Source organism: Cynocephalus volans, chromosome 15 (assembly GCF_027409185.1).
Source record: "Cynocephalus volans isolate mCynVol1 chromosome 15, mCynVol1.pri, whole genome shotgun sequence".
In the NCBI taxonomy this organism is placed as follows: domain Eukaryota; kingdom Metazoa; phylum Chordata; class Mammalia; order Dermoptera; family Cynocephalidae; genus Cynocephalus; species Cynocephalus volans.
Genome location: NC_084474.1, coordinates 57,513,656 through 57,540,936, shown reverse-complemented (window position 1 = coordinate 57,540,936; position 27,281 = coordinate 57,513,656). Strand labels below are relative to the sequence as shown.

The 27,281-nt window shown below is 45.6% G+C and overlaps 1 protein-coding gene across 2 annotated transcripts; it reads left to right on the top strand.

The window, feature by feature from the left end:
* The first annotated feature begins 16,919 nt into the window (after positions 1-16,919).
* OSR2 (odd-skipped related transciption factor 2) lies at positions 16,920-19,982 on the top strand. Of its 2 annotated transcripts, none has more exons than XM_063079962.1 (3): positions 16,920-17,615; positions 18,651-18,750; positions 19,598-19,982. In XM_063079962.1, the coding sequence occupies exons 1-3, from the start codon at positions 16,960-16,962 to the stop codon at positions 19,670-19,672; spliced, it is 831 nt and encodes a 276-aa protein (XP_062936032.1). In that variant the 5' UTR covers positions 16,920-16,959; the 3' UTR covers positions 19,673-19,982. The 2 variants fall into 2 exon arrangements, with proteins under 2 accessions (XP_062936032.1, XP_062936031.1); XM_063079961.1 differs by having other exon boundaries at positions 19,516-19,982.
* The last annotated feature ends 7,299 nt before the right edge of the window (positions 19,983-27,281 follow it).

The following is a 27,281-nucleotide window of genomic DNA, read 5'->3' as shown; positions in this document are numbered from 1 at the left end:
GGAAGAGGAGAAGCAAATAATGTCCAGGCCTCTCTGCTGTGGTCAGTGGTAAACCCAGACACTCAGCAGATAACATCACTGTTGTAATACGGTGACAGTGAACAGCAAGGAGAGGCACTGGCTTTTGCTAACGGCCTTTTGTAAGTACAAAAAAAAACTTTGCTGACTAGCCCCACCCTAAATCATTACCCTGTAAGAAAGGAACCCTGTCAGAACAAAAATAATCACACCGAACTAGATTACTCTCTTATGTACACAACAATCTGCTTTCCTGGATCTGTTAGTGCAAGTTAGGAGCTGGGAATCATGATTAAGTACATGTTCTTTTACTCTTAAAAAAATGGAGATCATTAATTGATTCAGCCATGATTAATGAATGAATGGTACAGCAATGTTGTTCCCTTTGACCAAAGCACAATTTCAGGAGGGACTTTAATGAAATGATGAGGTAAGTGGAGACTTGCACTTAGCAAACCGGATTAGCCCAGTCAGTCCTGGTAATCAGATGTATCGAATCCAGTTCAACCCAATTCCCAGCTCTCCAATTAATCTAAACAGGCCTCCAGAATAGTTTTCTACTACAAGTAATAATAATTAACAGGGGCAAGTGGAAGAGATAATTTGGGAATCATGCACAGTTTATCTTCTCAAATTGGGAGCAAGTGAAAAGCCAGTAAAAGGGGGAAAAATAAGAAAGAAAATATGATCAGTAGGAAAACAGTTTTTATGATTGGGCATCTGAGAAAAACAAGGTGGCATGGAGCAATGCTTGCTATTTTCCAAGATTTACCTGTTCTTAGTTATTCCTAAGCAACATTTTGGATCAGTAGTTCTCAAACAGCAAATTTAAGGACATATGAAGGGTGGTCACCAGAAGAGGTCTTTAAATAGCTAGATTCCCAGATTTAGCTCTAGAGAAAATCTAATGAGTCTATGTCCAGTGAAACAGTACTCCCCAGGTTTAGTGGATTGAGACTGGACTTTCAAAACATTTGGATTGCAACATATTAGCAATGGGAAGCCATTATATGTTTTTAATGCCTCAAAGGAAAGTGATGTAAAAGGTCTATAAGGAAATAATCTGTCAGTAGAGGCACAGTGGCCTGGAGAAGTTCTTCTCAAATTTAATCTAAAGACAAATCACCTAGGGACCTGTGTTGTTAAAATGCAGATTCTCATTCAGTAAGTCTGGCTGTATTTCTAACCAGCCCTCAGATGAGGCCCGTGCTGCTGGACCTCCAACCCTACTTTGAAAAGGTAAGCCCTGAAGGACAGGTGAGGCTGCAGTTCTGGTACTCATAGGCTCTTGATATGGCACAATACTCTGCTAGGATCAAGTCAACATCTTTTCCTGGAGCCAAATTCCAGCTTCAGCGTAGATGAGATTGTGAGCCACAGCAGAAAGAGCCCTCGCTTGAGATCAGAAGCCCCAGGCCTGTGCTGTGGGAAAGTCAGCTAGCTTGACTAGTAAAATTACTAAAAATCAATTTAGTAAAATTGCTAAAATTACTAAAGTAAAACTACTTTCCTCCTGAGCCTCTGTAGCCACATAGGTAATGAGAACTGGATTATACTGTCTCTCAAATACTTTCTCTCTTCATAATCTTAAATCCTCTAACTCCAGCATGTAGAACAGAGTCTAAACCCAGCGCATAGAATACCAACTTAGGTGGCCTTTTCTAACTCTGCAGGTTATTAGGTACTGTATTTTAAAGAATCAGCAATGAGTATTTTACATCCTTTGGTATGTTTGCTGTAAAACATACATGTCCTTTCCTATATATCAGTTGTGTACATTACTATTTAGACATGTAATTATACTCTAAAAGGGGGAAATACATTTGTATGTGGGGGGTTGATAAAAGAAAATACTTTTGTATATACAGACTAAAAAACATTATACTTTATTTTTAAAATACTATAAGGGCTGGTGTAAACAAGTCATAGCTTACAGATGTGTGTAAATCTGCATAAATTGTGCACATTTACTATTTGGAGGAGGAAAAACTGGGTTTTGAAAATTGTTTGGACTGTATGTTCTTTTCCTTTTTAGCAGGGTGGGGAGCCAAAAGAATTGGATTACAGGGTAGAATATAAAATATCTCCTTTAAGGAAATAAATGTGTAATAGGAACTATCCAGTCAGTTCTCTCAGGCATGGAAATCCCCTGGGGCTCATGTAAATGTGTATAAGTATGTCCTCAGTGTCGTTCCAGATGTTTCTTCAGGGAAAGAATCCCTTTCCCTACACACTGGCATAAACACCCTGCATGTAAGCTCCATACTCAGACTTGCTCCAAGCCAACCAGCATACTGAGTGACTCCAGGTAAGATAGGCCCTTCCTACCACCCTCTCTCTGTACCTGGAAGATCATGTTACTAAGTATGCTCTAGGCTTTGAGGGTAGAATAGAGCTTATAAGTATTAACACAGGATAAGGCTCACAAGCAAAGTTAACCCACCAGGCAGAGAGGTCAGGCCAGGACAAATTTAAATGGTAGTCTCTCTGCACTTATCTTTGGAGATTGTCCTTGGGCTCTAGCTGAGAAGAGCCTACCTCACTGTGTGTGGGGTCTGCTTGCAGTTTTGACTCTGCCCCTCTGGGGAACCTGAGCTGCACATTCTTTATGTGGCTTCTAGCTACAGAGGCTATAAAAAGCCGTTCCTGCAGTTGCTCCTCGCCCTCCTGCCCCCAAGTCCGCTTTACATGGCAACAGGGCCAGGAAGAATCCAGGGCTTCAATACAGGGACTTTTCCAGTAGTATGTACTATATCATTTCTCATCTCATCTTCTAAGGAAAAATAAAGTGCTCCTGCAGAAGACCCAATCACTCAGTTACCTGACACCCAGGATGCATCCCACAATTGGAATGCTGCCATGCGGTACAAGTCACCTTCCCCAACAATTCCCAACAAAATCTTCCCCAGCTAGGCTCCTGACCTCTTCTCACCAAACCTGATCCACCTTCTTTGTTCACACCTCCTCACTCTCACACCAGTAGCCACAACTAAGAGCAAACAAGAAAGGGGCAAGCAGTAGCAACATGCTCAGGGGTTCCAAAATAAAATCCTGCTAATGCATGTAATACTTAAAACCCATGAAAGCACCAACACGGACAGTGAAAACTATCCAGAACCACTGACAGTGATTATGGTGCGAACACATATAAGATAACATATATAAAGAATGAAGCACAAAGCTTAGACATCCCATGGCCAAGACTATTGCTTTTCCCCCAATATTCATTCTCCTCTAAATTTTAGCTGGGAACATGGCCATCCAGGGTAAATACTACATATCCCAGCATCCCTTGCAGCTGGATATGCCTAGTGATAAGGTTCTGGTTTCTGTGTAGTCTCCTTACTGCTGGCCAGAATGCAGCCATCGCAGACCATAAGGTAAAAGTCATGTCTTGAAGTTGGTGAAATAACATGATATAAGGAGACCAAATACTTGATCATCAAGGAGCTATCCACCATTTTGTTCCTGGCTAATCTATATTTATGTGAAAGAGAAGTCAACTTCTCTGTTGTTTAAATCCATGCTATTTTGGATTTTCTAATACTCATAGCTCAACTGTATTCTGGTACACTTTCCTCTCATAAAGCCTCATATGTTAATGACATCCCAAAATTAATTGCATCGTGGTTTCATTAAAGAGTAATATCCAAAATAGTGGTTTGAAGCCTAGAAGATCTTTTGTAATAGATTCACTCCATGTATTCTTCAATTGCAACAAAAACAAGAGTACGATGAAATATAATGCACAATACAGTATTTCTGCTTTTCAATAAACAGTGAAAATGTAGACATTTTCTCTTAATAAAAGTCTTACTGTCAAAGCAGGTGACTTTTTCTCTAACACTTGTTGCACTGACTTAACTTGTAAACTTTTGATAAGTAGATACTAGGAACTGGATCAAATTTCTTCCCCTCAGTCTCCTCTTCAAGTCCTCGCAGGGGTAGGAGGAATAACTTTGTGCTGACAAGGTTAGTTCATGTTAATGGGTAAGAAGGAATCATAACTACTAAGAGTATCACTATGAATCCATGTCATTTAACCCTCAGAATATCCATATTTGCAGATTCAGAAACTGAGGCTTTGACAAGTGGTATGATTTGCCCTACATAATAGAGCTATTAACTAGAAACCTCGGGTCCAGGTTTTCTGATTCATACTGTATCATAATTGCCTATTTACTCAACTATCTTCCCACTATACTATAGCTCTTTATTCACTGTTGTATCCCCCAGCACCTACCACAGGGCCTACCATGCTGAACAGCATCAATAAATACATGTTAAATGAATTAACAAGTCTAAAATCCCACTCTGGCATTGCTCCATTGCTCTGCAAGGGTTCCACATACCAATGTTTTTAATATATCCCAGGTCACTCCCAGGCCATATAGCCTGTCAAGAGAACGTGGTCAAGGATGAGACAGAAGGGAACAGTACTAGTGAACACACCCATATGACACACTCGTGTTCTCCTCCACACTCTCCTGGGCCTGGGTGGGCCCACTATGTAGGGCATTTGGATGTGTGCATCATGGCCTGGGAGACAACTTGCACTTTGTGTACTTTTCCAAGGAAAGGAAAAGGCAATTGTGGTCTAAAACATGTTAGAAATGCTGCTGCTTGGTGTCCTGACATCATAGCATCCACCCAGTATGATTCTTGGAGGCAAGCCCACTTGCCAGGCATGGGCTGGAGAGGGTGTAGGGGGAAAGGATGTGGGAAGAGGGGTTAGGCAACTTCAAAATGGAATATGTGTCTAGTGTGACCAGGCATGGGGTAAGAGTGGAGTGGGTCCTCTCAGCCTCCCATACTGGTGTGTCTCCAGACCCACTTGAGTTGTCTGAGTTTTGGGCCGAGAGGCAAAGATAAAAGAGCTCATCACTTCTTGTAAGATCTGGATTCTCTGAAGCTTGGATCTGAGCTGGTCTTGCCCCATTTTCTCCCAAAGAACTATGAGGATGGAGCCAATCTAGCCATCTTCCATGTCCATTAATCCTCTCTCCAGCACAGGTGCCAAAGGAAGAAAGATTTGTTTTCTCTCTGTGACCCTTACAGAGTCAGGAGATGAGAATAGTCTTGAGGGAGCTATGGTCACCAATAAGAAGGAAACTGCAGCTAAATTATCACCTGGCATGATGTGAAATTACATTATTGTAAAATGTTGTCTTCCAGTTAGAAAGCCAAAAGTTATGCCTGTGCTGGCATTCACTTTCCAATAAATGAGCTGGCTTAAATACTGGCTTTCTCTTTTTGACTTGTAAAAATGACCTAAACATGTATGAGAGAGTTCAGTAAATGTTTTAAAGATTGCCATTAAGTATAAATACTTCAACAACTTAACACAACCGGAGGGAACCAACTTTAAAATCACACCTTCCTTGCCCTCACCCCCACCCCCAAGTCAAGATGAAACATTAACACAATTGCCTAGTACATGGTACATAGTAGACACTCAAAAATACTTTTTGAAAAGGAATTGTATGTGCCTTAAAAGTTGGCACCTCACAGACTTTTTAAAGTTTGCTGACTTGGACTGGATTCAAGAATAATGTATTAACCCTCTGGGGAATATTCATAGGCAAACAGCTATGAGGATATACATTTTCCTTTGTAAAAACTTGTATCTGCACTCAAATATTGGCCTTGTCATTTTCTAACTAAGCTCTGGTTGCTTTGAATGTTACTATGTCAAACCATCTGAACTGGGAAGCAAAATCCTGTTAAGAAATATGATCACTGGTTGTAAAGGGATTATCATGTTCCTGACCACTATATATTTTATGTTTTTAAAATCCCCATAAGGAAAGGTCATTTTAAAATAGTAGTAACTCTTTGTCAAGGTGGAGATGAGTACTTTTGTACAATCTATGACTATGGGCAGTATGAAAATTCAATTTTGTTTGTGTGTGTTTTTCAGTGGCTTTCATCCACTGACTCACTAAAATGAAACCTTTTTTTTTTTTTTTTAATCTGAAGAGACTTCTAGTTAGACCGGAGTTTTGAGGAACTCGGTTTGCCAGGCAAAGTGCCTACTACTGCTCTCAATGCCCACAACCAAAAAATCTCGGAGGGAAGCAAATGGTCCAGTGGATGCAGCTCTTTGGTTGGTTGAGGACAGAAAGTCAAGGTCCTAGAGAGAAAGTATAAAGTGAAATCTTGAGGGAGGTTGATTTGGCATAAGAAGACTAAAAAGTGCAATTTCATTCAGATTTTTAGTTACTGGGGGGTTGCGGGTGGAGAAGGGGCTATTTTGTGCTCCCTAGAGAAAGGTGAAGGGACTTGATCCAATCTTAGAATAACAAGTCAGCAGGTGGAAGATCATGGCTTCAACACCAGGAGACTCTAGACCACAGGGAGCTAGTCAGTTTAGGGCAACAGGACGGAGGATGGGAGCGGGTGGGAGCCAGTGTGTGCAGAGTGGGTGAGCTGAACGTGTGTGTGTCAGTTTCAGCTCTCTTTACAGAGTCTTACACAGCTTCAGGATAACCCAGAGGCACAGAAGCTCCAAGCCCTGGTCCACATACATTTCCACCAGTTGTGACACCCCTGGACCCACACACTCTGACCTAATGCAGGCAGGTAGGCAGGGTGTGGTCAGTATGTGTCACTGTGTGTGTGGAAGTGTGTCCAGCCGACACAGAGAATCTCTAAGATGTGATGAAAATAAGACAGCATTAGCCTGGAGGAGGAAATGAGGTGCGATGCTCTTGTTTGTTCAGTGCCTAACAGGGACATTTCCTGAAATCAGATCAAATCTAGTATAGACAATATTCGATTGTTACTAATAATTAACAACAACTTGAAATGGAAAGACACGCACACTGTCTTCCCCCCACACAACCCGACCCTATACTCCTTGCTGAGAGGGCTGGCGCCTAGTTCACCTGGGTATCCTCAGCACGACTTAGGAGGTGCGTCTGGAAAGTCAGATGAATGAGAGCGAGCGAATGAAGGAATGTGTGAACTAATGAGTAAATGAATAAGCTGCTCTAGGCCCGAGGGAGGGAGGGAGAGCGACAGGGAACGAAAGTTAAATCGCTCAAGCCCACGATTGCTCCCAAATGTCCATCCGATCAAGGTCGGTGGTTCTCAAACTTTATCGTGCGTCGGGATCACCTGAAAGTCTTGTTCAAACACAGAATGCGGCCCAATCCCAGTTTCTGACTCAGGAGGTGGGGCCAGAGAATTTGCGTTTCTGACTTGTTCCAGACGATGCCGATGCTGTTGAACCACACTTTGAGAACCGCTGCTCTAGAGGGTGGGCCGGCATTTTAAAAACACCCGGCGGAGACAGGAGAGCAGGGCTGCTGAACTCCAGCCAGCTCACTGCCGCATGGAAACGGAGCGCACTGGAAATGAAGGCTTCCGAGCGAATTTTCCCAATGTTTAAGCGTTGGCAAGTACGTTAAAACACACACACACACACACACACGCACACACACACACGCACGCACGCACACGCACGCACACGCACACACACAACGTGAAAACCTAATAAGAACACGGGTTTACAGACGATGCCTGGTCTTTTCTGAGCACGATCTTTTCGGAGCGCGAGAGCTGGGCCAGTCCCGCAGTGGGGACACCGTCGGCAGAGCCTTTGCTCCCGGGTCTTGGCCTCGGCTGCCAATGTCTTCTGTAAACCTGGTGTTCCTGTCACTGACACTGACGGGCTCAGTTAGAAAAGGGCCATGAATTCGAGGCTGTCCTTTGTCGCGAGGCAAGCTGCGGAAGATCCGCTTCCCTGGGGACACTGGGAGGCGACAGCGCGCCCTGTTCCTGCGCACCCCGGGAGCCCGCACCTACACCCTCGGCGCGCGGCGCAGGCCTCGGGACAGCTGCGCCAGACCCGCGCCCAGCACGCACGGCTCCTGCCTCCCGGCAACTCTCGGGACCGCGGGCGGCGTGAAGGCTCGTGGCCGTTGTCACCCTCCAGGGCCGCGGAGGCATCTCGTGACTAGCCAGGGGCAGACGGGTCGCCGGGTGGCCTTGAGGGGGCTTTGGGCTTCGATGTTGCCGCGGCCGAGGGTCTCACCCGGGAAATCCAAACCCGGACTGAACCCTGGCTCAAGGAAGCAACCCAGCTATGGCCACGTAACTTTCGCTGCGACCCCGTGTTCGGCCTCGGCACGGAGCTCCCCTTTCCCGTGACTCGGTGCCCCGGGCCCGGTAGCCGGGAGGGGGCCCGCCGCGGCTTCCCGCGGAACGAAGCTGTGCGAGGGCGCACGCAGGCAGGCGGAGAGCGCCCTCGGGCCCAGTGCGCCCTCCTCACCCTCTCCCCGGGGAAAGGATGGGTGAGGAGAGGCCTGGCCTCGGGTGTTCGAGACTGGCCGGCCACGCCCGACTCTGGGGGTGGCTGGCCCGGAGGACTGGACAGCTGGAGTGGGGAGTGGTCCCCAGGCCCCCCAGCTGCAGGAAGGCCCCCGCGCCGTCGGCGCACAACGCGACCCGCCTCTGCCCGTTCTCAGTCTTCGGGAGAGCACAGCCAGCCCGGGCATCCATTCCCCAGAAGGCTTCAAATGCTGGGGTGGAGTGAGAGGCAGGTCGCGGGAAGTGGAATAACGTTTCCGAATGAGGTCCCCTGAGGAACCCCTCTTGCATCTCTCGCCGGGAAAATTATCTGGGCCTTGTTATCTGCTGGAATCTGAGCTGCCCAGCACCGGACCGCCTGCGAAGTCCCTGCCCCGGGGAAGTCAGGGCAGCCCAGAGTGGCGTCACGGGTCTGAAAATCCGTCTTAGAAACCCGCCTGGAGAGAAGTTGCTGGTGGGGGGGGGGGCAGGGGCGGGGAGAGCACAGCGTGGGACCCGCACAAAGGCCCCAGTGGTGGAGGTAGAATAGCTTATTGGCCCTGGTGAAGGGCCCAGACCCTCTCCCAGAACCCCTGCCGCGCACACGACTCTTCCTCGGCAGCGAAGGGGCCCGGGTCCAGGTGAAGAGAGCCAAGCGGCCGCCGGCGTCGCTGGTGGCCACGCATTCGCACCCCGAAGCCCGCCGCTAGGGTGACAGCCCCCTTGAGCCAGCGCCACGCAGTGCTGGGCCTGCGCCTCCAGGGGGCGCTGCGGCTCTTCACTCCGGCCGCTAAGCTCCTGCCGGCGCTGTGCTTTCCCACCTCATCCGTGTTTAGAGCGCGGGCTCGGACGCGCTTTAGAGATAAGATTCTTAGTCTTTTGGCCCCTGCCTCCGCACCCTCAACTCTAAGCCTAGTGCAAGCATTCCTCCTCTGTGTTCCCCGAGCCTCCTCACCACTCGGGGACTACAGTGCGGCTAGACCCGGACTAACTGGGCTCTCAGCTCCTCCACCAACCAGACAAAAACAGCAAACAGCGGGGGAAGCTCAATTGCAAAAGGTTCCCGCCCCGCAGAGGCAGTGGAAGGCTGGGGGAGAAGGGAGGCGAGTCCTCAGAGGTAGTGGCAGCTGGGATCCCTACAAAAATATAAGGTTTCCATAATTTGTTTTTTAAAGGGTAAAAGTTTAAGGATGTCCGCAGCGCACGGTCAGAGTGGGAGAGGCTTGGAGTCAACTCAAGGCAAGTCTGTATCTGACACCTGCTCGCTGCTTAGCTGGCAGAGCCTCCTGGGTGGGCCCGGGGAAGGGGTCTGCGCTGCCTGCCCCCGCCTCCTCCACCTCCACCGCTTTTCCTCTCCCGGGCCTTCATCCTGGCTTCCAGGGGCGTAAACTTGCAGCGATTGGGGTTGGGGCAGCAACTGTTCGCGAGCGCCTCGTCAGTCTTCTAGCCATTTCCTGAAAGCGTCCTTGGTGTCGAAAATCTAGAGCTGCCAGGACAGCAGATGACCCGGTCGGTGGAAATTTCAGAGTGAACCGGCAGCGCAGCTTCCGTAGGGTACAGGGGGAGTGGGACGACTCCGCGGAGACTCGGCTCCCGAGGTGCAGCTGGGCCGCTGCAGGCTCCGGGACTTCCCTCCCCGCACGCCCGGACCCCACAAGTCGCCCGTGGGCCCGGTGGCCTACTTTCTGCGGCCGGCGCTGTTGCAGGGGAGTCTGGCGGGTGAGCTGCTAGGGGGTGGGCCTCCGCTGTGCCTGCGCCTTAGACACCGGCCGGAGCAAGGGGTTTGCCGGGTCTGAGCGCGGAGAAACTCAAGGGCCGGGCCAGGAGGGGTGCAGAGGTGGCCAGGGGGTGGGGGTGGGGGGTCCGGCGTGCAGTGCAGCGCTCAGCCGCGCTGCGCTCAGCTTCCAGCTCGCCCCCAGCGCCGGGCGCGCACCTGCCCATCGTGGCAGCGGGGCCAGCAGGCTCCCCCCGAAAGCTCGGTGACTCTTCCCTACCTTTCAAGCGACCGCAACGGTCTGGTCGGCGTGGCCCAGACTCCATTTTGGAACATCGGAGTCGGAGGTGGGAGAGGTAAACACGTTTTTGGAAAAACCCGGGCTCAGGAGGTTTTCGGAAAGAGAGCGCAGCTCCAGGGTGGTTAGAAATTCTGTCTATCCCGCGGGAAAAGCGGGAGGTTCCGCACCCAACGTACACACATACATACAGGGAGGGAAAGGTGTGAAGCCCGCCGCTGGGGAGTTGCCTCCTCTTTGGTGAAAAGGAAATATAGTGCAGGAGCACTCTGCAGGTCACCACACCATGAGTGTGTGTCCTGGGGGGTCTGAAAGAAGAGAAAGTTCCCTCCAAAGCCTCCAAATTGAGAAAAGCTGCGGAAGGAATGAGGCGGTTGGAGAGAGGGGACCACAGGCATCTCCGCAGCTGAGGATCCGGACTAAATGAGAGCTAAAATGAAAGCACCCCTATGGAACTCACCAGGGAAAACATTTTTTTTTTTTAAATTAAAAAAACCCAAAAAACTGAACTCAGGCATTCTGCTACTTCCATGCTGTTTGTCAAATCTACTTTGAAACAAAGCACTGCAAGATATTAAACACTCGGGGCCCCGTTTTAAACTCACTTTTTAATCTTTGCAAATTTAAAATTGGAAAGAAAGAAAAATACTATCCCTGGATTATGTTTTACCAAAAGGACGAAAAATTCTATTCACTTCGGTATACGTAAAATAGAGAGTTTTATCTTAATAAAATAGTACCTTGTGGCTTCTGCCTGGCCTCCCCCGTCAGTTTAATCTTTTGATGGTTTTTAGCCTTGTGCTTATATTTGTCCACTTCCCCGCAAGGTTGAGATTATTTTAATTGTCCTTTGCGGAGTCTTATCCAAGACCATCTTGTGGCGGAACACTTGAATTGTACAACCTCTTGGATGGAAGATCTACGATTCTCGAAGCGTGGGCTAACGCAAATCCCCTCTGGCGACTCGTCTGGGACGAAAGGCATTTTGCTTAGTCTTTGTCAAACAGATCTCATCTGAAAAGAAGCTATTTAAAATGGGTGTGTGTCATTCCCTTCCTGTCACTCTGTCACCCTATTCCAGAGGGGTTGAAGTGCGTTCTGCAGTTGCACTCACACAAGAGCAAACCTTTGGAAGAACCTGAAAAATGTATCACTGCACTTCAAATTTAATTAACTTTCCTTGCGACCAAACAATGAACTCAATTTTTGCTGGGAATAAAGATGTACATGTTTTGAGAAGCTATTATAGTATTTTCCTAAATTTTAAAAATGATTGTTCTTCACTCATTCCAGATAGATTCCTTATTGTTTGCCAATGGGTTGCAGATGCTCACCCCTTTAACTAAGTTGGTTAACTACTTATGAAATGTATATTGGCTGATTAAAGCTTAAATATTAGAAGAAATTTCTCCTGGGACATTCTTCTTCTTCGCAGTAATTACAAAATTAGTCAATTGTCACCTCAATAAACAAACTTCGTCTTGAAAACAGCAGGCGAAAGCAGACTGCACATATAGTCATAATTGACCAAAAGTGTGTACACAAGTATTTAAAATTGAGGGAATATAATTTAGACCTAATTGATTTTTATCCTACGAAGAAGATGGTTGTGTTAAACGTGTTAAGATGTGGAAATTAAGCCAGCGTACTCAGTAAAAACACAAAACGCCCTTTGGGTTTCTCTGCGGGGTCTTTGAGAGTCAGAGAACCAGTTGTTGAGTTTCTAACAGTATAGGGAAAAGTGGCACCGAGAAGGGAAGGGGTGGGCGTTGCGCTTGTGTGTGAATTTTGAACTGAGTCACCTTCGGCTCTTTCTCTGTAACAGGGAAACCTGCCGCAAACCTGTGCCTTTAAGACTCAGTTGCTATCCAAACACAAGTAAACAGAGTGGACCATTAGCGGGCTCCGAGCGCGGAGGCGGAGCCGTGGGCCCCGCTCCGCAGCGGGACGCCCGCCCGAAGGGGAGGCGGGGCTGCTACTAAAGCCCTAGACTCCGGGCCCCCGGCAGCCTGGGGAGGGACGCGTGCGGGGACGGAGCTCGGCGCGCTCGCTGCTGGAGGGTGATGGCCGTGCGAGGCTGCGGGCTCCGACCTCACCCGGAGTCGGCGGCGAGAGGCTCTCCGAGGCGCGCGGTTCTGGGCTAGCGCTGAGCTCCGGTCCCAAGCACCCGGGTCTTAGCACATTCCGCGTCCACAGACTGACGAAAACGAAGATCCGCTCTCGTTTTCGCTGATCGCTGTCCTCCAGATCATGTCCTCGGCTCCCGGGACAACGCGCGGAAGAAGAAGTTTGGCCGGCGTGGACCCAATGACCTTTCCAAGCTGTGCGCCTCGCTGCCTGGACCTAGTCTGAGCGGCGCTGCCCAGGCAGACCTTTCTGCCGGAGGTGAGTGTCCGCTCTGGGAAGGGGCTGTGGCCGTCCGAAGGAAGGAAGGGTGCAGGGGGCGCTCGGATTCTCGGTCTGGCGTGCCACAAGTTCAGATATTGTGAAAAGAAATCAAATGGATGCAATCCGGGGCATTGTTTCCAACTTCCTTGGATCCGCGGCACGCGACTTCCAGCGAACACCTAAACACACACACGCACACACACACACACACACACGCACACACACACACGCACGCACGCACTTGTATGTACTGATTCTCAGTTTTGTTTTGGGACATTCAATCTAAGGTTTCAGCAAGAATTCTTACAAAAGCCGACCGACATACGCTGAAATCAAACCCCCACAGCCCCACGGTGTTTCTGCCCCTGCCCTAGAAAGCCCGGGTCGACCTGTCCCGGGGCAGCCGTGGCAGCGCAGCGCGGACGGGCCAGGACACACAGTGCCTGCCCAGCCCGCGACGCCGAGGGCGTGCTTCTTTTCTTTTCTCTTCTTTTTAAAAATTTTTTTATTTATCATTATGCAGTGTAATTGATTTTCATGTCCCTTCACCAATTCCTCCCCTCCCCCTCCCTTTTTTCTGCCGAAGGCGTGTATCAAGAGGGAAATTGTCCGTGATCTCCAACCTTGTGCTAGCCTTTTGATTTTCCTCCCACCCTTTAGTCCTGGTGGAGGGCGCGGAAGACAAACTCCCCAGGGGCTTAAACCCTTGCATTCTCGAGAAATTGCAACTGAGAAAGGAGTTGCGGTTGTAGGAAGAAAGGGTGTTTGTGGAGAGAGCGCTGGATCAGCCTCCCTACCTGTTAGCAGAGAACAAAAGAGTGCTGGCGTTTCCCGGAGCGAAACGGCGCAGACAGCTACTTTCTCAGCTAAACAAACTGCAGTCCGGAGCAGAACAAGAACATTACTCACGCAGGGGTAGCGAGAGAGCAGAGAGAAACAGAACCCAGATTATGCAGAAATCACCTTAATTTTATTAACTCCTTGGGAAAGCAGAGGCGCTGCGAAGGGCCAGGAACTTCGCGGCCCTTTCTCTCTATTCACCTGATCCAGCCCGGCCTTTTCCTTTTCTTTCTGATCTCCTTAGATCCACTTAGACTATAGCCGTCTGATTTATGTAAAATTCTACAGTGGTTTGGGCTAAAATTCAGTGACCCTTTCGATCCATCACTCATTTCTCTCAGATACCAATGCACAAGTTTTAGCAGATGAACCTTGACTGTACATCATTTTTACATAATTCAGTGTAATAACACCATTACCAAAGAGCGAGAGTCTTTATCAAATTACCATATCCCTTTTTTCTCCAGTGTTTTGAAAGCTTCACCGAAATGAAATTAGTATGTACACATCACCCTTGTTGACATCCCGTGAACTAAATTTTGCAAAACTTCTGTACATGCCTAGAAATTTCTGTGAAGAAGACTGATGAAAGAAAAGTAGCCTCAGGTCCACCAAAATATTTATGCCTTTCCATTGGTTTAAGTTTCTTTCCTTGCAAAATTAAAAGTAACCAATGGATCGAATTGAGATGGCAGAGAAATGACAGTACGCGATGATCTCTATTATTGCCTGAAAGGGAGTGTGGGAACTACATGGCTGGTTCTAGACAAAACGAAAGTACTTTGGATCTCTGCATTGATTGAAAATATCTTTTGACACGCATTTCCAGCAACTCAAAGGCAGGGTGGAAATCTAAACTGCCTAATTATTTATGACAAGAGTGTTTGATGGATATTTTGAGTTCTGTTTGTAAAAGGGTTTCAGAAGGCACCAATGGTTTGCCTTTCCTCCGTGAAAAAACTATCTGCCCTGCAAATTAAAAGGAACACATCCTATGAAATAGCACTTGTGTGCCAGCATGAAGCTGAAATATAATAGAGTTGTTAATTTCTGTGTTATAAACCATTTGGAGAAAAGAGGAGGAAGATGGCACACAACTTTCTGCTGACAGAATTAATGTGTAACCTTTATGGCAGAGTTCACTTTTTGCAGTTGGAATCGAAATCACAGGTCAAGAAAGTCCTTCAGCCAACACCCCCCCACCCACCCACACACATACACACCCGATGGTAGGAGTTGTGATTTGCCTCCTGTATTTATTTCTAAGAAATCTAGTCTGGGAATACACCCAAATAATAATTTTGGTTTCCTCTCTATGGGGAAGAGGCTGCTTTTCAACACCAGGAGAAAAATAATATTTTCAATCTCTGGAAAATCCTCATTATTCAAAGGGAAGGAAATAAAGGTATAATTTATTATTTTTAATTGGAGGGGAAATAATCAGATAGATTACCAAGGATGTTAATAGAATCCTTTTTTCCTACCTCCCTAGGAGAGGGCTTGCGAGTTGCGGCTGAACAAAAATGAACCGTGATTTGTGGTGGGAAAGTTTATTACTAACGGGAGTTTACAGTTTCGGTTGAATGGTCTGACTGAGACCCTCAAACTGTTACACACCTCCATTAACTCCCAGCTTGAACTCCCAGTCCGCATACCACCAGGCAGAAGCGGTTCATTAATAAATCTCTGTCTCCGAGAGCCGTTCCAAACAGAGGAGGAAGGTGCGGGCCCCCCGGAGGAAGCCAGGTTCTGCCTTGCCAGAGCGCTATGTCATGGCGCAGCCCCCTAAGTCTGCGCTCAGATAGAGCCACAGACAGCACTTCAAAACGCATTGGAGAAGACAGCTCTGGCGCAGAAGGGGTGGGTGGAGAGGGAAGGCTGAACCGACTCTCCTACCTTCCTGCCGGTCTCAGGCGCCAGGCGCCAGGCGTGGTGGTCGGTGGCACAAACTGGCCTGCTTGCCCCTCTCCGGGGAAAGCGATTAGCTCTGCGTCTCGCACCTAGGGGGCGGTCCTCAGAGGGAAGGCCGTGGTCCTCCGAGCTGGCAGAACTGCTTCTAAAAGGCGGCCGTCAGTGGGAGAAGGTGGGCCCACCGTGACTGCAGGTGAAGTGCTCCGGGGCACCCAGGTCTGAAATCAAACCTCAGTGTTGCCACTGCGGGCACAGGGAGCGAGCAGCTCCCTGCTTAGACCAGGCCTCAGACCCAGGCCGGACTTCCTGGGGCAGGAGCTCCATTGCACGCACCTCCAAGCCCGCAGGGCCGCAGCGGCTCCCCTGCAGCTCCTTCCCTTTCTTTCCCCAGGGAGCCCTCTCCTCTCCTCTCCAGGGGCCTCCCCGGTGTAGAGGCCACTCCTCATGCCTGGCCGGGAAGCCGCTCTGGCCTCCGGAGAGCCTGGCGCTCAGTCTGGGAAGAGGGGTTCCGGCCTCAGGGACGTTCTCCGCCCCCAACCCCTCACACCTGGAGCCTGAACCATCTGGAAGGGATCTTGGTGGGGGGTGGGAGGCAGGCAGCCCCTGAGAAAGAGGAGGGGGCGATTCCAGGCTGAACCGAGGCCCCAAGGTGTCACTTTTCTTTCCTGCGGCCCCGTCACTGCTGATAAATGGGACTGAGGCAGAGGAAGGAAAGGGAAAACCTCCGAGGTCAGCGCGGGGCGAGGCTGCGCCCCTCCAGGGCCCTCTGGCCTAGGAGGACGAAGCGCGCCCCGGCCGTGCTCCCGTACGCCGGGCATGGCGCCGGTAAGCGCGGGAACCTCGGCCGCAGGGCGGGGCGATCCGCGCGGGGGCGCAGCGCGAGGAGTCGGGAGAGAAGGACCCACAACCCGTCGTTCCCCGGGGAGCTAGGAGGCGCCGCAGCGGCTCGGCCACCGCCTGCGGGCGTTGGCGTCGCGGGCCGTCGCGGTTGACTGAGCTTTGCTTGACAGGGTGGGAGTGGGTGGGCTGGGCTGGGTGCTGCCTCCGCTGGAGCCCCCATGCCTGCCTTCCTTTCTCCCTGGACTGGAGTCTCCCGCTCAGTGCGTGCCCAGCGTCCGACTTCCCTGTGGGCGCCCAGAAGCGCTGCCGGGGTGTCCTGCTCGCCAGGGGACCACTTCCCGCCGGTCCTAGGGAGCCGATCTCCGTGCAGACTTGCTAGGCAGGCGCTACGCGGTCCCCTCACGGCTTCTTCTGGGGGTCTTGCAGTAGGGTGGGGAGGAAGACTTAGAAGAAATGTGGTGTAACCCGCGCGGGAGCCACAGGGCAGACGACCCGGCTTGGATATTCGTCATGGTCTTCTCTCTTTCTCCCCTTGCCATTTTTAGGACATTTTCTGCTTGCTGTTGTCCCTCTGGATTTTCGCCGGAGCCCCACGCCCACCCATCTCTGAGTCCTGGAGGAAAGGGGCGGCTCCTTCCGCCCTCCAGCATCCCGGAAAATGGGGAGCAAGGCCTTGCCGGCGCCCATCCCACTCCACCCGTCGCTTCAGCTCACCAATTACTCCTTCCTGCAGGCCGTGAACACCTTTCCAGCCGCGGTGGACCACCTGCAGGGCCTGTACGGTCTCAGCGCTGTGCAGACCATGCACATGAACCACTGGACGCTGGGGTACCCCAATGTGCACGAGATCACCCGCTCCACCATCACCGAGATGGCGGCGGCGCAGGGCCTCGTGGACGCGCGCTTCCCCTTCCCAGCTCTGCCCTTTACCACCCACCTATTCCATCCCAAGCAGGGGGCCATTGCCCACGTCCTGCCAGCCCTGCACAAGGATCGACCCCGTTTTGACTTTGCCAACTTGGCCGTGGCCGCCACGCAAGAGGATCCCCCTAAGATAGGAGACCTGACCAAGTTGAGCCCGGGGCTGGGTAGCCCCATCTCGGGCCTCAGTAAATTGACTCCAGACAGAAAGCCCTCCCGAGGGAGGTTGCCCTCCAAAACGAAAAAAGAGTTTATCTGCAAATTTTGTGGCAGACACTTTACCAAATCCTACAATTTACTCATCCACGAGAGGACCCACACAGACGAGAGGCCGTACACGTGTGACATCTGCCACAAGGCCTTCCGGAGGCAAGATCACCTGCGGGATCACAGGTGAGGTGGGAAAGGAGGTTGTACAGAAGAGAAAAGGCGAGTTTGCTCAGGACATCGAGTCCTGTAGACATTCCAGGTGTCACTAAAAAATCACCTCTGATAAAGAATATACTCCCAAAGGCCCTCCCCAGCCCGCTTCAGCTAATCCCCATCTACCTTTCCCCCTAGCCGTTCCCTGCTCCTTCCTTTCCCCATCCTTGAGCAGGAAAAATCTGGTGGCTTAGCCTTGGTCCTGGGATCCATTATTCGGTTTCCTCCCCATCACCGTGGGGAGTGGGGCAGAGGAAAAGCTGAGGGACCCTGGAGTCCTTCCCATGATGGGAGCTGGTCCATTTCTGGAAATCTGCTGGGGCCACCCCTGCTGGGTTCCCCCCCTCCCTCCTTCCCAGGTGCGCCCCTGAGCCTGCCACGGGGACCCTTCTTTTTTAAACTGTATTTGCAGGGGTCTTGAGGTCACTGAATTTAGAAACAGCTCCCATCTTCCCTCCACAACCTTTAACTCTGCATTAATAAATGGCAGTTGAAGAAATATTGTAACGTAAGTGTTTTCATCGGGTGAAAACTTCCCAGGAGTTGGGGTGGAGGGGTGTCTTCTTAGGACTCTACCTGCTGTTCCCCATGGTGGGACTTAAGTACCCACCATCCGCGGCTGTAAAGGGATTCGCTAAAATCAATCCCCCTAAACTAGGCCTTGCCTTACATCCTGATTTGACCAGTTTACATCCCAGAGAAAACCGTGGAGGGCAGGAAGGGCTCATTCGGCACGATTTCGAGCTCCAGAATACGCCAGAGAGGGCGATGTAGTGTAGCTAAAGCCGGCCGTGAATGTTTTGAAGAGTCTGTTAGTTGAGGTTAACCATGAACAGAATTACAAAGGGTAAAAAAAAAAAAAAAAAATCTAAAAACATAAATCATGGAAATCCTCTTTTTTTTTTTTTTTTTGTTCTTCCACGACTTTGTTTTGAGTAATTGTCAGAAGAAACTCCTCACCGTGGGGGTAAATCCATTTCAATGAAACCTTGTATTGATTTCCAGGTATATCCATTCCAAAGAAAAACCCTTCAAATGTCAGGAGTGTGGGAAAGGATTTTGTCAGTCTAGAACTCTAGCAGTTCACAAAACTTTACATATGCAGGTAAGTTTGTTTTCTTGTTTAAAAACAGTGAGTGGTTCATTTTATCATTATTGCTTTACAGAGGGTGTAGAATGGCAGAGTCTTTATCCTAAAAGACTATTTGGATTAGTTCTCTAGGTGAGGAAAAGCAACGCTCTTGATTTTTTTTAAATACATAAAATTAATCTTATTGAACATAAAGCATTTTATATTTTTCTTAAAGAATGGGCTACTCTGTTTCTAGTAAATCCTAATTTTAGGATTATTATTTTTTTATCCGATCTGCCCTGCATTTAAAGCTTTCGTATTTGGGAGGAAATAAAGGTAATTTTGATAATGGAGGCGTGGTGAAATCCCATACCTCTCTTTCCCAGGGGCCTCATAATTTGTAGCTTTCAGAACATTGAGGAATAGTTTAATTTTCTAGCATAGAGGAGCCTTATTACCCGGGAGAATATCATTCCTTAAGAGAGGATTAGAGTTTTTCCTTCCCCTTTTCCTGTCTATGACATGGTGATGAAATGTGAAGAGCTGGAAATCACAAAGCCCGCTGCAGTGGCCGCGGTCTGCCTCCGCGGTTATCAGAGTAATCGGGCCTCTGTGTGCCTGCACGTGTGTTTTCATGACTGGAGGATTAGGAGCACAGATTTGTTCCTGCAAGTCCCCTCTTTTGTTGTCGTGCGCGTGTTATGTTAACGCTTGTGATACCGATAAGACAGAAACTATTGAGAAGGGTGCAGTGTTGGTGTGAAGGATTAATCCTTTGCTTGCTTCACATCTGAACAGGAATCTCCACACAAATGTCCCACATGTGGAAGAACCTTTAATCAGAGAAGTAATCTGAAAACTCACCTTCTCACCCATACAGACATCAAGCCCTACAGCTGCGAGCAGTGCGGCAAAGTGTTCAGGCGAAACTGTGATCTGCGGCGGCACAGCCTGACTCACACCCCGCGGCAGGACTTCTAGAGAAGCCCAGGATCTGTCCCGTGCCGCCGCTGCTCCCCTCCCCAGACTCCTCTCTACGCCTCCTACCCAGGGCTCCCACCCCCAGCCCTTCACTGACCCCAGCTCTTCCCTTGCTGCAATTGCACCTGCAGCTCCAGGGAGTTAACTTTTCTCCAGAACTGTAGAAAGCCACACATTACATCCTTTCACAGAGAGCATATGCTAGTTTCTTGTAGATATTCACGGCTCATTTTAGAGCTCTGTACATAATGTCGTGGGTCTTGTCTTGTTGTTTTGTTTGTTTTTGTATCTTGGATGCACCTAGATATGGAAAATGGAAGCCAAATTTATCTTTAAAGAGTGTATTTTCAAAATAAAACTTTTTCTTTTCTGTTCCAACATTTCTGCAAAAGTGTCATGCTATTTAACTTCTGTCTTTCCTCTGGATTCTGGAAGAGTGGGCTGCCTCTAAAAATTCAATACTGAAAGGTATTCTTTATCCCTAGGTTTTAAAAGTAGGACATCTCACAATTCCCTTACTGAAACTGCAGCCCTTCACTTTCTGTACCGTGGTATTTTGGGACTGGACACTTGGGCTGTCCCTTTGTTTTTCAAAGATATTAACATTGACATCCCTGAGGATTTTATCCCTTTTTTGGTTAATTCAATTCTTTGTGTGTTATTCCTGCAGATAAAAGCAATATATTAATGATTATTAATTACATGCAACTCTAATGGCTGCCCTACTTGAAAGCACAGGATGGGAAGAAGCATAAAGCAAAGAGGAGAAGGGAACTTCTTGCCACTTAATTCTTTAAAAGTCCTTGACCTATTGTCAAAGTTTATGATGGGGAACTTCTCTTACCATTAGACTTTGAACACTATGATTTATCACTATAGACAGAGACTTTATCCTTCCTTCATGGCAGAAGTCTAAAATCCTTCTACAGAAGAGTGCAGGAAGATACAGGCTCCAAAGAAGATGCAGGAGAAGAGGAGAAAGGAGAAACTACTTAGTTGTGTTTGCACAAAATACATCTAAGGGTGGAGATCCTTTCTTCTAGAAGGTTAAGATTTTTCTGTAAAGCAAACTGAGTCAGGTCACTAGGAAGGTTTCCATCACTGGTTGGCCTTTTGTCCCTGGGAAATTGCCAGAAGTGCAGGTTACCCCATGTATAGAGCTCATGGCAAATATGTAATTACCGTCTGAGGCATTTCAACATATCCCAAATGATTCCTGGGCAATATGACACTAGTATAATGACAACTCTGAGGTACAATATAAGATTTGGATGGAGGGCTTTGGATGGAGATAAATGATAGTATTATGCAGAGACTGTAAGAAAAATGATTGAACTTAAAGAGGGAACACAGAAAAACTCGTGGCCTAGTGGCTCAGTAGGTTCTCACAAACTGTTTAATACTGAACAATGGGGTGCAATAAGAATTCTCAGAATTGAAGAATTTTGTATATTTGTGTGGGGATGGCATGCTTCACCTTCAGGGCAATACCAGGAAACATGTCCTATGATTATACCCTAGAATCCCCCAGAAAGGTAGGTAGGAATTTGAGGACTAGATTTAAAATTTCTCACCAGAGCCTTGTTCAAAACAACTTACAAAGAGGTTTCAAAAGTTGTTCCAGATTCATTGCTTATCCTGTTCTCAGGGAAGTTGGCTGGAAGTTACTTCTGCCTCTCATAGGAGACCAATTTTCTCCCACAAAGTGTCACTCACCTGTGTGTGTAATTAGCCTGTGTGTCTAATACACACTCCAAATGCATTCCCCAGCATGAGATGAGCCCCAAAGCTTCACTGAGGAAAACAGGCAGGAATAGAGTATGGAGTGCAGGTGTGTGTGGTATTTAGAAGAATGAAACAGTTTGTTTTCTTTTGTTTGTCCAGAATTAACTCAGTGACCTCCCTACCCCTAGTCTCTCAAGATTCTGCCCGCCTTGGTACCGAAGATTTGAGTTCTTCAGGACAGGGTTACACATTGACTGTCCCTAGATCCCTCCTAATCCTGCAGGCTTTTCCCATGTAGTCAGTCTTACAGCTCCACCCACATCTACTAACTACGAGTGTCACAGTTCTATTGCACAGGGTTCAGTCAAATTATCAAAGAATGACCCTTGCTCGCTATCAAGCTGCAGGTATAACCTTGAAATCCTTGTCATCAGGATACATTGACAAATATAACCAGAATACTGTTCTTCTCCATTTATTTTAGTTGAAAAAATGGGAATCAGAAGTGAAAGAGGAAGAACAGAGGAAAAAGTGGAGAAAGCAGTTACCTTCCCATACACATACTATTTCAAAAGTTAAGGTTAATTTATTTATACTTTATTCATTCACTTAATAAATGCTAATTATGTGCTTTTCATGTGCCAAGCCCTGTGCTAGATTCCACTGATCTTCATGATCAGTTTCTGCCTTTATATATCTGGTGGCACATTTTGGGAATCTTAACAACTTAGATAATTTAAAAATCTATAATAGGGCTTAATTTAACAGCTCTCCCCAATCTAGACTCACAAATCCAGCATCCATAGACTCAGAAAGGGTCTAGTTTCTGTCACAGTAGACTCTTTCCACATGCTCTTCGTGATCTCAGGTGAACTTTTGAAAAGTGGGTTCCTCTCCAAATTCTGGCTTTTGTTTTCTTCTTTAGATTGGCCAAGTATACAGGAAATGAATCTTACGTGAGACAAAGTTATGAGACATCATAGGGAAAATGATATCTCGTATCTTAGGAAACTGATCTGCTTATGTGTTGCTGTTGCTCAGAGCAGAATCATTATTTGAGATTTAGATTAGCCTGTGTTGTCTTTATACCCTCTACTATGGTCAATTCATGAATCAGTAATACTGGCAAGAGAACAAGAGCAAGAAATATCACAAGTCATAACCACAGTGCTGAAGAACTTCATGAACAGCAATTAAGTATTCCTCTTGAGCTGTGACTGTGATCTCATTTTGTAATCTATGTGTGAGATTTTAAAAATAGTTTCTAAAAGTGAATTACATTGTAATCAATTGTTAATGTAAAACTATGAATGTGTGTTAGGTGTTCTTACCAATGTCAGTCTTGAAATGTAGGTCATTATAGTACTAGTGCTTTATAATTGTAATAATTAAAATTGCTATTTTGCACCAGCACATCCTCTTTTACATGAGGAGTTCTTTCTAAAATTTGACTCTAGGACAACTAAGTATTTAAAAAGTCAACAAATCTAAAATCTCAAATTATAAATAGGCCCAACTACCACTAATAATGAAATCAGAAGCAGTTACTGGGAATTCTTTTGTTCATTTTTCAGATGTTAGCATAGACATTTGGATTTCTTCACTTAAATAATGTTCAGTCAGATATCTTTGCCCCAACTTTGATTCTGGAGGGGCAACCTACCTGTGGAAGGCACCAGGGAAACATTAGTTCTTAAAGATTAGATGCATGTGAATTAAACACTGTAGAATCTACAGCAAATTTTAATATAAAAAGTAATGGCATAATAGATTGCCTCTCTTATTACCAAAGCAATTTTAATATTATTATAATAAGGAAAGAAAAAAATTGGTGAAACCATATAACACATTCCAAACAGGAATGGCTTTTGTATTCTGTAGGATTATTAGTGTTCACCTTTATTAGTGTGTTATATTGAAACTGCATTTCCCAATTTTTCCTTCTTAAATGTAACTTGCCACTGATAACCACCTCTGCTGACAGCAATGAGCAATAAAGGGAGTGGACATTCAGAATGATTCAGCTTTGATGACCTGAGATATTTCAAGTTCGTTCCTGTTTTTTTCTTTCCTTTCTTTTTTTTTTTTTTATTGCTTGTTGTTTTTTTTTTTTCCTCCCAACACAAACTACCTTATTATCTAAGCTATGTAACATGTAACTTTTTTCTTGAAACTAACCAAGGCAAAAACTGATAGTGAAAAACTGTAAGTTACCTAAATAGCCCACAAGAGGAAAATTGTTAAGTTATAATGCTATATCTGTTAGGATGCTTTTCACTGTAAGAAACAGAAAACCCAACTAAAAGAGGCTTAAACAATAGGAAATTATTTTCTCACATAAAAATAAGTCTCATGGTAGGGCCCAAGTATGTGTAGTTAATTGGAGTGACAAAATCATCTAGGGCCCAGTTCTTACCACTTTTCTGTTCTTCCATCTTTAGTGTGTAGACTGGGCTCCCTTCATGGCCACAAGATGGCTGCATCAGCTCCAACCACCAGCTCCACTGCTTCCTCCTCACACACATTTCATAGGCAGAAAAGGGATTATGTCTTCCTTGTATCACATTTTAATAACTAAGAATCTCTGCCACAGACCCAACCTGTAGACTTGCCCTTATATCTTTACTGGCCAGAAGTAAGTTGCTTGCTCCTTCCTCAGTCAATCACTGACCAGGGAAATAGAATTATAGCATGATTGGCTAAGACTAAACAAAAATCACCTTCTAAACATGGAAATGGATTCAGCCTTCTTTTAAGCCCCTGACTGCCTGAACAAACCTGAATTCTGTTAACAGGGAAAAAAGGAGAACTGGCTACTTTTAATATTAGGTAGATGTTAAAAATGAAGTTTCCATTAATAACCTTATGTTAGGAGATGCTGATGTTAGATGCAGTGTGTTTAATGGCATACACAGTATTATCTCAACTACATAAAACAAACAAAACCTTCCAAAAACTAAGCAGAAAGAAATACTAACAGAAAATACACCAAGATGTTAATAGCAGCTATTCATGAGTAACAAACTAAGAGTATATTTTTCTTCTCCTTTCTTTGTTTTTCAATTCTTCCACAATGAGCACATGTTACTTGTATAAAGGAAAATGGTAATAAACATTTTTTAAATCCAAGATAAAGCCTTAATTTCCTCAGTATTTTTATTTTTTGACTTCTTACCTCTGACCAGTCTTTGCTTGTCTCTTTTTGCCCATATCCATATAAACCCTCACACTTCTTCCAAATCACTCATCTAATTCAGTTACATCTTTACTTTCTACTTTTCCTTTCTTTCTTCCTTGATTTCCTTTCAGATCTCCTTTTCTATCTTCTCTTCTTCAGGTTTCTTTATCCACGTTCTGTGTTTTCTCCCTTTTAAGAGCTTCAATAATTCTAGCCCAGTGTCCCTCATGGTGTGAGCATTAGAATTACCCAAGTTACGTATTTCCTCCCCAATCCAGTGAATGAATTGGAATTTCTGGTGACTAAGGACTCTGTATTCTTTTTTTTTTTTTTTTTTTTTTTTTTTTTTTTTTTTTTGGGACTCTGTATTCTAAACAAACACTTCAGGTAGTTCTTATGTGTATTAAAGACTGAGAATTTCTGTGTTAGCCTTTGACACCATTATTCCCTTTATCTTATCCACCAGCCATTTATTACGAGGTGCCTACTGTAATAAACATAAAGCAAATCTCAATCCACATTTCTTTACTCACTGTCCTTGAAATTGTCAAATTTTCCTCTGCTTTCTTATTGCTCTTCCATGGTATCTCCCATCTACTTTCCTTTTCTACTGTGGGTGTCCCAAATTTCAATTTTTTTGTGTTTATATTGATAGATTATCTTGACTTTGATATTTTATTTCTTTTTCTTCTTCCTTCTTTTAATCCACTCATTAATTTTAAAAGGCAGAGGAATAAGGAGAAAGTAATAATTAAGATGAGGACAGTAAAAGTATTTTTTTTCAATTCAATAATTGAAATATTGTCACCAATGACTTCTTCCTTCAGCTTCTGTATAAAGAACATTAATTTGCTGTAGTAATGTTTTACGTATTGAAGTGTAGGTGTGTGCTGGCTTTAAGATCAGAGCTAAACTGAATTCCTTTTTAGATTTTTTATATCATCATTACACTAAAATTTCGGAGCAGGAGGCCATTTTGTGATAGAAAGAGCCAAGGATATGAAGTCAGAAGATGAATTTGATTTTTTTTAAAGCTCTTGAACTGTTTATGGACAGGACGTTTGACCTCTCTGAGACTCAGTTTCTCATCTGTACAATGAGAATTTGCTCTATACACTATATAAAGTCCTCTCTAGCATGTAAGATTTATGGTTCTAATCGAGGAATACATAAGTGCATTTTTAGAAAAGTATTGTTGACTTCACAAAAGCTAGAAAATATCAAGAAATTACACTGCTGTATCCCATAAAAATTTTTATTACCACAATAAAAATGTGATTTCTACTTGAAACTGTCATATCATTTGTTTTCTTAAAACTGTTGAAATTTTAGAGAATTATGGAAGACTATTGATTGATAGTAATGCTTTTACATGTAAAAGTAAATGTATTTAATTATTTCAGATAGTAAAAACGATCATGCTTATTTTAAAAAATTCAAACAGTATAGAAATATGTAAAGTAAGTCTCTTATCACCCCCTCCTACCTGCCATTAGTGAATCCTCTTAATTCTGCTACCCAGAGGTAGCCACTATTAACATTTTTTGTATATCTTTCTAGACATTTTGTTATGGATATACAGATGGAAGTGACACTTAAACACACATGCACAAATAAAATTGTACTATAATACTATTTTGCAACTTGCTTTTCTCTCCCCACTTAACAGGAAAACAGTATATATTAGACCTATTTTTCCCTATCAGTATAAATAGATCTGCCTCTAATGTAATACAAAAAACAAACAAAACAAACAAGCAAAAAAACTAAGGACTTTTAAACCTGAGGATTAATTCTTATTCATTAAAATTTAACTTGGAGAAATAGGAAAATCATTCTGTTACTGAAATTATTTACAAAACGCTGTCCTTAACTGACAACCTTTAGTCCCTTTCCTTCATGAAGGCAGCTGAGAGAGTGCCTGAAGGGTTTTGAGGATTCTTCAAGGTGTGTCATATTATGGCTCACATCAGTGCACACTGATATATCTTCCTGGCAAAAACTGAAAGATACAGTTCTTAAATCCCCTGGTGACCCATTATCCATGGATCATTGACAAGAGAGAATGTAATAGCTCCTGTCTTTCTACCGAGGTAAACTTCCCAGTGAAACTGTAGTGTTCATGCCCTACATATTCGATCTAAATAGAAAATTAATCTAGGAAAAAGAAACTATCTGAAGTAGATCATACTAATGCTCCATATTCTTTATTATATATAAATATTTATTGAATATTTGGAATATTGAGGAAACATTAGCTGCTTAATTGCAAATACTGAGACTGAGAAAATTCCCATAACCTACCTTTCCAAATGGATCATCTGAAACACAAGGCTAAATGAATTGCACAAGATCCAGCATTTGGAAAACCAAGTTAAACTAACAGAACTTTTGCCTATTTAAGGACAGCATTAAAATAGTAGTTCAATTGGTATTATGGGTCAGAATTCAATACTTCCCTTTATCTTGATCTAAAAAGTCAGTGCTTCTCTATCCTAAAAGTATTTCATTTGTGAACTGGGTCATAAAAAGCCATAAACTCTGAGAGGGACTTATTCACAGGCCTTTGCAATATATTTACCATGTGGCACTGTGTTTTTGCAACATCACACATTGACAGTGCTGTGTTAAAAATATCATAATGTGATGACAGGACACAGTCATGTTTTTATGTGGTTCT

Coding starts and splice junctions, on each gene's coding strand:
- OSR2 (XM_063079961.1), top strand. CDS start 16,960: ATGGGGAGCAAGGCCTTGCCGGCGCCCATCCCACTCCACCCGTCGCTT. Junction 17,616..18,650: donor GATCACCTGCGGGATCACAG/GTGAGGTGGGAA, acceptor ATTGATTTCCAG/GTATATCCATTCCAAAGAAA. Junction 18,751..19,515: donor ACAAAACTTTACATATGCAG/GTAAGTTTGTTT, acceptor ACATCTGAACAG/GAATCTCCACACAAATGTCC.